The 11779-nt window shown below is 48.0% G+C and overlaps 1 protein-coding gene and 1 pseudogene across 1 annotated transcript; both read right to left on the bottom strand.

The window, feature by feature from the left end:
* Positions 1-4652: 4652 nt before the first annotated feature.
* On the bottom strand, positions 4653-4955 carry LOC147000457 (large ribosomal subunit protein uL16-like). Its single transcript, XM_085833320.1, has one exon. It carries the CDS (start codon positions 4953-4955, stop codon positions 4653-4655), a length of 303 nt encoding a protein of 100 aa, XP_085689446.1.
* Positions 4956-5018: 63 nt separating this feature from the next.
* Positions 5019-5126, bottom strand: LOC115029842 (small nucleolar RNA SNORA70; annotated as a pseudogene).
* Positions 5127-11779: the final 6653 nt, after the last annotated feature.

The following is an 11779-nucleotide window of genomic DNA, read 5'->3' as shown; positions in this document are numbered from 1 at the left end:
GCTCCCATTCAGACTTAGGTGGAGAGGGAGGACCCAGTGAAGCCCGATGGTGCAGGGGACATGGGAGCTGAGTCTGGGGACTGCAGATGGAGTCAGCACAGAGGAAAGGCAGTGAGGAACCCCTCCCCCCAGGTAAGGCCTTTAGGCATGGCTTTCCCCTCAGAACCTGAGGAGGCCGACAAGGCTGAGGCCTAAGTAGGAGAATTGCATTGCAGAAGTGAAGGCTTAGCTTGCTGCTGGTGTCCCTGCCAGACCTTGATGAATGGTGGGTGTCTAAAGCAAGAAGCATGTGTGTCTATGTATGTGTCGCAGTGTGTATCTAGCGCTATGTGTCTCCGTATGTGTGGGTGTCTATGGGTTTCTATGGGATTGTTGAAGTGGGATATGAATCAGACCACATGCATGCAGAACAGTGTGTATGTGTGTGTGTGTGTGTGTGTGTGTCTGTGTGTGTAAATACCTGCATGCAAACAATAGGAACTAACTCTAGAAAGAAACAGTTGTATGTATCCATTTGAGACAAAGTTTCACTATGTAGCCCGGCTGGCTTGGTACTTGCTGTGTGAACCAGGCTGGCCTCAGACTCAGAACTCCTCTGGTCTCTGCCTCTCAGGTGTCAGATTAAAGGTGTGTACCACCACACCTGGCTACTATTAGCTAGTCCTTTGTTCACACCTTCTCCGCAGGGAGAGGATAGCAGCCTGTGGCTACACGTGTTGGGAAAGGCCCACGCCCCTGAGCCACACCCACCGCAAGAACTTTATTATACTTAAGACAGAGGCACATTTTGGCTTGTGGTTTGTACAGCTGCCAATGCAGCTGGGCCCCTACCGATAAGATCTTTGCCTCAGTGAATTTAGATTACAGATAAGACTGGCCTCCATTAAGTCTGACTCAAACTCCTTATAGTCTTGTGTTCTTCCTCTTCTCCCTTCCTCCCCTCCCCTCCCCTCCCCTTCCCATCTCTCCCAATATCAAACTCCTGGCTAAAACCTTTATTGTCTTAGCTCCAGGCAGCTGCCACCCCTAATACAATCCCCACTACAGTAAAACAAAAAGTGAGTCTTGGAGAAGGCTTGGAGACAACTGAAGCTTACCTGCCTCTAGGCATGTGGGCAATAGGAAGAGAGCTACTCAGTCACCAGGAGGGACCAGCTAAGCTCTTCTCCTTTAGTCCACTGTCCTACTGGATTGATGCCTTGATAGGAAGACCCATGTGGCTGGTGCTAAGGATTCAGGCTGCTGGCTGCTCTTCCAAGCTGTATTGTATCCTACCTCCCTCTCTCTATCCCTCTTTAATATATATATGAATATATATATATGATATATATATGAATATATATGATATATATATCCCTCTTTCATATATATATATATATATATATATATATATATATATACTGTTGCTGTCTTCAGACACACCAGAAGAGGGCATCATATCCCATTACAGATGGTTGTGAGCCACCACATGGTTGCTGGGAATTTGGGAATTGAACTCAGGACCTCTGGAAGAGCAGTCAGTGCTCTTAGCCACTGAGCCATCTCTCCAGCCCGTATCATCTCATCTTGTCTTCCCAGCATTCTATTCACATTGCATCCAAGGAATGCCTCGTGACTTAGGTTGTGCGTTTAGAAGCCAGGATTTGAATTCAGGCCTTGGTATGTCAGACTCCTTTGGTGTTCATTTCTGCCAGTACCTCTGTCACATATCTCAGTGTGTGGGAGTCTTGGCCCCAACTCATATGACACATGAATCACACACACACACACACACACACACACTCGGCATAGCTTGGGTATATATTGTTTTAAGCCTGGGGTTAAATTGCCGAAAAAAGGCCTGACAATGTGAAAAGCCTGGTCAACTGCTAGAGGGCCTAAGTCACCCTCACATCAAAACCAGACATCCTCAGGCCAAAGCCTTCCAAGCCACATGCCTTGCCTCCTCCATCAAACCTGCTCCTGGAAAAGCGCTTGAGACCTGTTCTCGCCAGCATTTACTCAGTGAATGACCGAGTAGAGCTTAAAATGTGATTCTGCACTTACTAGTCCCAGAGAGCCAATTTATGCATGCTTAGCTCAGACCACACCGTTCTCTTTCTCTAAAACCACCCTTGGCTCCCCATTTATTTCAGAACAAAGCCCATACAACATCCCTGAGTCTTAATTCAAGGCCCCCTATCACTAAATTCAAACTCTCTCCAACCTTATCTCTCGCTCCACACACCTCTGGGCCCATTAGTTACTTTAGACATGTCTTTCAGAGCCTGTCGTCTTGCAGGATGACGTAATGGAGGGCAGAGGGACTATGGGAGTATTTAGGAATAAAGTGTCTCCTGACAGAGAGGGAGGTTCTGAGAAGTGTTAGCAGCGGGTGTGGTTAACAAAAAGGACTTGGGGGCCCCAGAAAGATGGGACAGCGGGAGCAAATGAAGCTTGTCTTTCTTCCCACTGTGTTAAGTCCCTCAAAGGCTGGTGTTCCTGTTTTCAATCTACAGCACCTTCCAGGAGCTCCTATTGTGAACACCAGCTCTCCAGTTGGTGAAACATTTGGAGGCGGAGCCAAGCTGCAGGAAGTGGGTCCCAAGGGGCGGGACTTGGAAGGTTACATCCTGTTCCAATTCCAGCCAAGTTCTCTGTTTCCTGATTTTCTGCCAAGCCGACACTACCAGCCACCGATTCCGGTGGCCTCAGACTGAAACAGTCTGCCCTGCTTTTCCTGTGGCCGTGGGTTGAAATCTATCTGAAACCATGAGCCAAGGAGAATCTTTCCTGCGAGAAGCTGTTTTATTCTCAGCGGTAAGTACTGGCAAGCATGAAAAACCTGAGTTCAGATGTCTAATGTTTAGGTACAAAGCTGGCTCAGCAGCGTGGACCCGGAACCCCAGAGCCAGGGACGTGAAGACTGGAGGATTCCTGGGGCTTGCTGGCTAGCAAGTCTAGTCAGATATGTCCAACGCTAGCTAGACCTTTTCTCAAAAAAGTACACGCAACTACACATTCCTGTATACACAACACATGAACACACACAAATATATAGCGGTAATAATAATACTTATGTTCAGGCCGGGCGTGGTGGCGCAGGCCTTTAATCCCAGCACTCAGGAGGCAGAGGCAGGCAGATTTCTGAGATCGAGGCCAGCCTGGTCTACAGAGTGAGTTCCAGGACAGCCAGGGCTACACAGAGAAACCCTGTCTCGAAAAACCAAAAAATAAAATAAAATAAAATAATAATAATAATACTTACGTTCAGTGAACTAAGACAGCCAGGCATAGCTTTAAATACTTGGAGATATATTAACTTGTTTGAACCACATAATACGCTGTTGTGATCAATATTATTTTGGGGTTTCTACCCCATCTTAGATCATTTAGTTTCTAAATAAAAGACACAAAAAAAAACCTTTATGTTTATAATACTCCTTAAAAGCACTTGATATCAACCCTCTGCGCTATTTTATCTACTTCCGGGTCAATAACCCGGAAATATCACTTGCTGAGTTCTACCTGGACCCCTCCCATTCCAACAAGCCGATCCTGGTGGTTATGCACTTACGTACGACCCACCTAGCCCACGATAGCTGCCTTCTTCTCCTATGGACTTTCTCCCCTCCCGGTGCATGGTCCCTCCCTGAGTCTCTGAGGAACATCATTCTGCCCCTTCCCTTCTGACCAGCCCAGCCTGTAGGCATCTTTATTAGCCAATCAGGAATAAGTTGGGGGGCCGGGGGAAGGGGGGCAAGGTTTATGCAACAAAAGCTGATAGATATGAGAATCTCCTTGTCTTGGAGCAACAAGATCTTGGCATACAGAATTTAGCATTTGAACCCACAGCAGCACCAGATCAAGCCACTACAACACCCCTGTAAGGTTAAGTCCCAGCTTTGTCCCTGTGTTACAGGTGAGGGGATCAAGGCATGGAGGAGGGGATAAGCCCCAACCTGGCTCTTCTGGCTCTCCCAGGTCTTGGTGAGAATCTCATTTTATTCAGATTCCCCCCTAACCTCTTCTGTCTTCCTGTCTCAGTGGGCCTTTGTTTTTGTTTGTTTGTTTGTTTTACGTGTATGAGTGGGTGTTTTGCCTGCACATATATCTGTGCACTGCTCGTGGTCCTGGTGCCCTCAGGCCAGAGGAAGGCATCAGTTGTGGACCATCATGTGCGTGCAGGGAATCTTCTGGAAGAGCAGCCAATGATCTCAATTTCTGAGCCGTCTCTCCAGCTCCCTTATCGAGCTTTCCTATCTGTCTTTCTTTCGCTCTGCCTCCTGTTTCCATCCTGTTTATGTCTGCTTCATCTCTCCCATCTGTTTAGTGTGTGCATTCATGTGCACACATGAGTGCTCACACACACACACACACACACACACATCCCTGTCTAATCATTTATCGTCCATCAGAGCTAAAGAAGGGATGCTGGCTCAGCAGCAGGCTCAGCACTATCTGTGTGGTGGTAACGCTGCATTTTGGAGGGAAGGCCCTTCACCCTTGAGTTTGGAGAGACAGGGTGAGAGATTAGTGCCATGGACAGAGAGAGACTTATTTTATCCTGTTTGTCCTGAATGATCTTTTTTTTTTTTTTAAGCAGACTTGATAAGAGATTTTTTTTTATTGAACATGATTTGGTAGGGTATAGGAGAGCACTGTGGAAGCCTTCAGGAATTCAGGGCTCTCCACTTGTCCAGAGGACCACGACTGGGGACATATTTGACACTACAGCCATCAGGAATGAGCTGATTCACAGCAACCATGTCTTCAAATTCATCTGCATTAAACTTGGTGAAGCCCCACTTCTTTGAGATGTGGATCTTCTGGCAGCCAGGGATCTTGAACTTGGCTCTGTGCAGAGCCTCAATCACATGTTCCTTGTTCTGCAACTTGGTAGGGATGGACATGATGACCTGGCCAATGTGAATCCTGACCACTGTGTCCTGGGTCTTCCCAAAAGCATCACGCATACCTGTCTGGAGCCCAGATCAGGGACACACTGTGATCAGAGACTTGATTATCAACTGCCAGAAAATTGTCTCCAAGGTTCCTTGAGGCAACCCATATAGTCAACTGGCTACATACACTACCAAGGAGGCTGCTGTTTGCAGCCATTGCACACCAAAGATGTAGCTCTACAGAAGGCTCTAGAAAGCCATCTAGGGCTCTTTCTTTCCAGCTCTCATTCCCAGCCACTTCCGGAACTCCTGGGCTGTGTGTGGGAAGCCCAGAGATCAGGAAGCTTCTCTGTGTGCCAAGCAAAGCCCTGAGCTGAGGGCTGCGGCAGGGAGGACAGAAGCAGGCATTTGCTGGGGCCTCTGCTGTGAATCTTGCACATAGAGATTCACAGAGAAGGGATGGATCTCTGGGGCGTCCATCGACAGACAGCCTGGTGACACACAGTGTGGGCTAGACAAGTCCCCCCTCTGATGTGTTTATAAAAAAGATAAAGAGCAGGCTGGAGAGATGGCTCAGTGGTTAAGAGCACTGACTGCTCTTCCAGAGGTCCTGAGCTCAATTCTCAGCAACCACATGGAGACTCACAACCATCTGTAATGAGATCTTATGCCCTCTTCTGGTGTGTCTGAAGACAGCTACAGTGTACTCATATAAATAAAAATAAATAAATCTTAAAAAAAAAAAAGAGGGTATGTGTGTTATGTTCTATGGAGGTGTGGTGAGGTGTGGGGGAAGTGGTTGTCTCAGTGGGCTCATGCCAAGGCATCCCTTCTTCCTGAGGAACCAGCCACTCGATGCTGTAGTATAGAATAGAGTTTATTCAGGGCACAGGGAGGGGAGTTAAGAGGGTAGTAGAGGCAGAGAAAGAAAGAGAGGGAGAGAGTAGAGAAGTAGAGGCCGGCCATGAGCATGGAGAGAGAGGGGGAAGGGAATGGGAAAGGAAGAGGAAGAACAAGAGAGCAGAAGAACAAGAGAACAAGAGAGAAGCAAAAAGAGGGAGGAGGGGGCAAGCAGCCTCTCTTATAGTGGGTCAGGTGTACCTGGCTGTTGCCAGGTAACTATGGGGTGGAGTTTAGACAGAATGCTACCACCCTCCAATACCTGGTTGGGGCAGGCTGTGCTGGGAAACATCACTGACAGATGAATTGAAGAACAGTGCGAAAGTGCAGGCAGCCCTCACCCATCTGTGCCTGTCAGTATCTGCCCAAAGATGCTCTAGTATAGCAGAATTCACAGGGGCGGTGTGGGCAGGGGAGGACTGAGTCTAGGGTCTCAGAGCATTAGAGCAGTCAGATCACATCTACTAAGCTAGAGAACCCAGCAGCCAGGTATCAGTTCCACAGCCCACGGATGCCGCCGCCTCAGACATTGGCAGATGGCAGAATGCTGCCAATGGGCATTCTTCAGGTTGCAGATGTACTTTAAGATCGTGTTTTGTCGACTGGCCCCAGAAGTCAGAAATCCTGCCAGGGACAGACTTAGGCATGTACACCAATCAGATTGGTGGGACTTCCAGGACAGGAGGTGAGGTGTGACTTTAATTTTTGTGTGTGTGATTTTGAATCCACTACCTCACCCCAGGGTCCCAGGAGACTTCTGTCCTCAGGCTTTGTCCCGTGAATATAAGCATGCCCTTTGATTTCCTCTGTGATCTGGAATGTTCTGGCCAGGCTTTCTTCTGGGCCACATGAAAGCTTGAAGAGATTTATAAATAGAGTTAAAAATCACAGGATTATTTTCCCACAGTTCCTTCTGTAAACGGAGATGGCTGAAGGGAGAGGTGAGAGGGCATGGGGGTGGGGCCTTGGCCCTCTCCTCTCATCAGGGCAAATTCCATGAGTGGAGGATGTTTCTATTGGAAAATTGCCTCTGCTCCGGAATGTCTTTGTTAATGGAATCTCTCCTTGGACTGACTGAATTGTCTTCCTATCTGGGGAATCATAATCTATTGAGGCCTCTAACTGAGGCAGCTCTGCCTGGGAAGAAATCCTGAGGACTGCCTTCATCCCTTCCTCCCTCCCTCCCTTACTTACTTCCTTACTTCCTTCTTTCCTTCCTCCCTTCTTTTCTTTCTTCCTTTGTCTCTGGACCTTAGTTTTGGAAAGACAGAGTTAGAGGGCAGTGTCCTGTGGGCAAAGAGAATCAAGGTCTATTGAGTCTTGATGTAATTCCATCAGAACAGGGTTAGGAGATCTCTCTGTGTCTGTCTGTGTCTGTGTCTCCTCCCTCCCCTGCCGTGTGTGTGTGTGTGTGTGTGTGTGTGTGTGTGTGTGTGTGTGTGTATGTGTGTGTGTGTGTGTGTCTCCTGAGTTCAGATCCTAGCACTGACATTGGGGGGTAGGGAGGGGAGGGGATGGGTTGGCTCACAGACTACCTGTACCTCCAGCACCAGGGGATCTGACTCCCTCTTCTGGTCTCTGTGGACACCTATACACATGGTACACATGGAGAGACGCAGAAAAATAAAAATAAGTCTTAAGAAACTAAAAGAAGCAATTTAGCCGGGCAGTGGTGGGGTATGCCTTTAATCCCAGCTCTTGGAAGGCAGAGGCAGGTGGATTTCTGAGTTCAAGGCCAGTCTGGTTTACAGAGTGAGTTCCAGGACAACCAGGGCTACACAGAGAAACCCTGTCTCGAAAACAAAACAAAAACAAAAACAAAGAGGAAGCCCTTTAAGGGAGGAAGAGCTAATTTTTGGCTCTGGGTTTAGAGGGCACAGTCTGTCAGGGTGGGGAGAGTCTGGTGTGCGAGCCTCCGGCACTTGTGGCATAAAGAACTTGAGCTTGTGTATGTCTCTGTGGATCAGGAAGCAGAGACCGAGGCCCAAAGCCGTGTGCCATGACCATCAATTATATAACCCAGTTCTTCCGAGTGGGCCCTGCCTACAGGGACATGGGTTTATCTGTAGAGAGTAGAGAGGCCACCCATCTAGGGTAAGTCTGACACAGAGGGAGACCGGTAGTAATACAACCTCCCAGCCCTCTCAACTGATGGCTATTAGGCATGTCCACCCATTTGACAATGTGGCAGACAGCATCAGCTCCAAGTAGACACTCAAGATCCACTCATGCCAATAATCCCAGCACTTGGGAGTGAGGCAGAGACAGGTGGATCTCTCTGAGTTCAAGGCCACCATGGTCTACATAGTTTCAGAACAGCCATAGCTGTTGTGGAGATGGAAACCCTATCCTAAAAAAATCAAACCAGCTGGGCAGTGGTGGCATATGCCTTTCCCAGCACATGGGAGGCAGAGGCAGGCAGATTTCTGAGTTCGAGGCCAGCCTGGTCTACAGAGTGAGTTTCCAGGACAGCCAGGGCTACAAAGAAAAACCCTGTCTCAAAAAACCAAAAAAAAAAAAAAAAAAACCAAAAAAAAAAAAAAATCAAACCAACCAACCAACCAGCCAACAACAGCAACTAACCAATCACACACACACACACACACACACACACACACAATCATGCAACTGAGTTACAAAATATATAAAAATCATTTAAAAATCTGATGGTTTTTTAAAGTTAAGTTTAAGATTCTGTGTTGAAACCTGCATGGCGGTGGCAGTATGCACATTTAGTCTTAGCACCCAGGAGGCAGAGGCAGGCAGCATTCTGAGTTTCAGAGCAACCAGGGCTACACAGAGACCCTGCCTCGAAAACCCAAAAGAAGAAGGAGGAGGAGAAGGAGGAGGAGGAAGAGGAAGAGGAAGAAAAAAGAAGAGGAGGAGGAGATAGAAGAGGAGGAGGAAGCTTATTGTGTGTTGGTTCTCTATTCCCAGTGGTCCTGAGGCACATGTGGCTGCAGGTAGCAGGTTTTACGTGTCTGGTACTTGGCTGTTCCCCCCAATGCCAATAGGCGAAAAGCCCACTAGTCCTCAGGGGCAGCAGCATCTCTCCAGCCCATTATCACCCCAGCTAGAGACAAACACAGTAGCATTAACTTAATTTTATTTACATCCCAGAGTCATTCAGAGGGAATAAACTGAACCAACGTTGATTGAAAGTGTCCTCCAGAATGGGCCCTGTGCTCCCTCGGGCTGTCACGCTGTGATGGATGGTGACACCAGCCTTTGCCTGCCCCACTGGCCTCCCTGAGGCAGGGAGAGGGGAAGCCCAATGCTTGGCTCAGTCTAAGGACACAGCCCACCGGGCCAGCTGCAGTCACCTTGCAGCTCTCTTCTGCCTCCTTAAATAACTCCTCTTTCTGCTTCAGGTCTCCCACTAGCCCCAGGAAGCCTCCACTCACCCAAAGCCATCTTTTAATTAGATTTGAATACAACGTGTACTAATTGAGTGTTGGTCACGTGTTCGGAAGGCTTTGCGGGAGTCTGGGCCATACAGGGATTAACAAGCTACCCTTGGTGGGCCTTGGAGCGCAAATGGGTTTCAGTGTCTACAGTTATAAAGAGTTCGGAGACCATGAGGCTCGTCCATAAAGCGCTTGTCCTGAAAGGATGAAGACCCGAGTTTGGATCTAGCACCCATCTTGAAGAAGAGCAAGCCAATCCCAGTGTAGGAGGCAGAGACAGGGTGGTTTTCTAGGCTTGCTGGCCAAGCTGAGCTAAATCTGTGAGCCCTAGATTCAGAGAGACCCTGTCTCCAAAATTAAGGTGGTGATTGACTGAGGGAGAAACCTCACAAAAGAAAGGGGGCGGAGTTAGTGAGTCAAGATGAAGGAACTTCCCCTCACCTAGGGGGTCTCTCAATTTCTCAGTCTTTAAAGTAAAGCATGGTAAGCAAACGCGCTTGTTGAGTTGAGAGGGAGAGGGTTTGGCTAGGAAAGGAGGCTAGAGAGCCTGGCGTGCGCGAGAGGAGCCCTGAGCTCAGGAGATTGCCGGAGAGATTGCCAGAGGTGGGAGTCTAGACCCAGAAAAAGGGAGAGCTGCGACCTCAGCCCTGCAGCGTTAGGGATGCTGAGCTGGGGTATCCCTCTCAACCTAAACCTGCTACTCCTTGTTACTCCCTGCCTTGTGAAAGACTCAGAATTTGTAATCGTTCCTGGAGAGAGGGGTCAACACCCAGTGAAGGATCCACCCAGTGACACAGCAGAAGGCCACTGTGGTTCTAGGATAAGTGTGCCTACCAGAGAGCTTGTTTCCTTTCTGCCCAGAGCTGGAGGTCCTCAGTAAGCATCAGGCGGAGGAGAGGTGGAATGGTAGCTTAAGGAGACACGTCCAAGGAACCAGGGAAATGAAGCGCCCTGTGAGACTAGACTGTGCTAGTGGCGCCCACTGCGAGCATGCTCAGTGGGGAGTGGGGCTGGCCTGGAGTGCTTTCTTAGATGGTGGGCGCTCTCCTGATTATTCAGGGGTGTGCGTGAGTCTGTGTGTGTGCCCGCGCGTGCACTATGTAAGTTGGTATAAATCGAGCTGTCCATTTAAGGTTCCTGTGCATGGCTGTACTATGTTACACGTTGGTGAAAGAACATAAGTCAGAAACAAGAGTAGCTACAATAACTCACAATTCTTATGCTATTAGGCGTTTCCTTCTCCACCCCTGCACTCACCTCTACCCTGCTGAGCACAATCTTACTTCCTGTCTCTATAGATTAGATTTCCCTAGATGTCCCCAGTCTACAGAATTATAGGTGTGGCCTTTCCCATCCAGCACTGAGCACACTTGTTTCCACCCATGCAGCACACATTAGGACTCCACCCCCCCTTTTTTATTGGGTGTGTAGTATTCCAATATACAGGTCCACCACCCACTAGGAAGTGAATAGGTTGTTCTCCCTTCATGGCTGTTAGGAATAGCGCTGCTATTGGCGTTTGCATACAAGTTGTGTAGACTTTGCTCATCTCTCTTGATGAGTAGCCCCGCTGGATTGTACAGTAAAATCATATCAAAAGTATATTTTTAAATTGCCAGACTGTTTTTCCAAAGTGGCTGAACACCCCCCCCACCCCCCCCCAGTCCCAAATAAGGGTATGGGTATTTCCACATCTTCAGGAAGGCTTGTTTGTGTGTGTTTCTGGTGATGTTCCTTCTGGTGGCTGTGAGGTAATATCCCCTGTGGTTTTGATCCGCATTTCCCTGCTGACTAATGATGTTGGCTCCTTTCACTTGCTTCGTAGTTATTCCTACATCTTTGGGTTCACGGCTGTTCAAATGTCTCTTTTCAACTGTGTGTCTTTTTGTTATTGAATTTCATCAGCTCTTTATACATTTTGGAAACCAGCTCTTTATCAGACACAGGATGCACACACTCTCACCCCCACCCCCACACTGTGTCCTGTCTTGGCTTTTTTCTGTAACACACATTTTCAGATTTTTAAATATTTTTATTTAAGATTTAAATATTCTTATGTGTATGTCTCTCCCTATCTGTGTGTGTACCCACATTTATGCTGATGCCTGCTGAAGCCAGAAGAGGGCGAAAGATGCCCTGCAGCTAGAGTTACAACATGCATTCTGGGAACTGAACCCGGGTCCTCTGGAAGAGCATCAAGTGCTCTTAACCCCTGGGCCATCTCTCCAGCCCCTGATACACATATTTTAATGGACTTCTTCCAAGGAAACCAAAATAAATGGCTGTTGTGTTTAAGGCGCTGTTTTATTTGGGGGGGTGGGACAGTGCGTTTGTGTTGCATGCAGAAAAAAGTAACCCATGAAAGACTGTCTGGTTTCCTGCACTGCTTCCCAGGGGCCTGGAAGAGCATGAAAGAGGAAGTGGGAACTCTAAATAAGTCCTTGGGGGAAGGAAGTGTCTCAGTGGTTGGTCTTTGATTAGATGACTCAAGGTCTTCAGCCATTCATTCATCAGCTCACATACATACATACATAAATACACACACATATACATACATGCATACATACATACTTTTACACACATACATAC

This window comes from Mus caroli, unplaced genomic scaffold (assembly GCF_978045245.1).
Source record: "Mus caroli unplaced genomic scaffold, Mus_caroli_1 scaffold_18, whole genome shotgun sequence".
In the NCBI taxonomy this organism is placed as follows: Eukaryota; Metazoa; Chordata; class Mammalia; order Rodentia; family Muridae; genus Mus; species Mus caroli.
The sequence above is the reverse complement of the archived record's forward strand: the minus strand, read 5'-3'. Positions and strand labels throughout refer to the sequence as shown.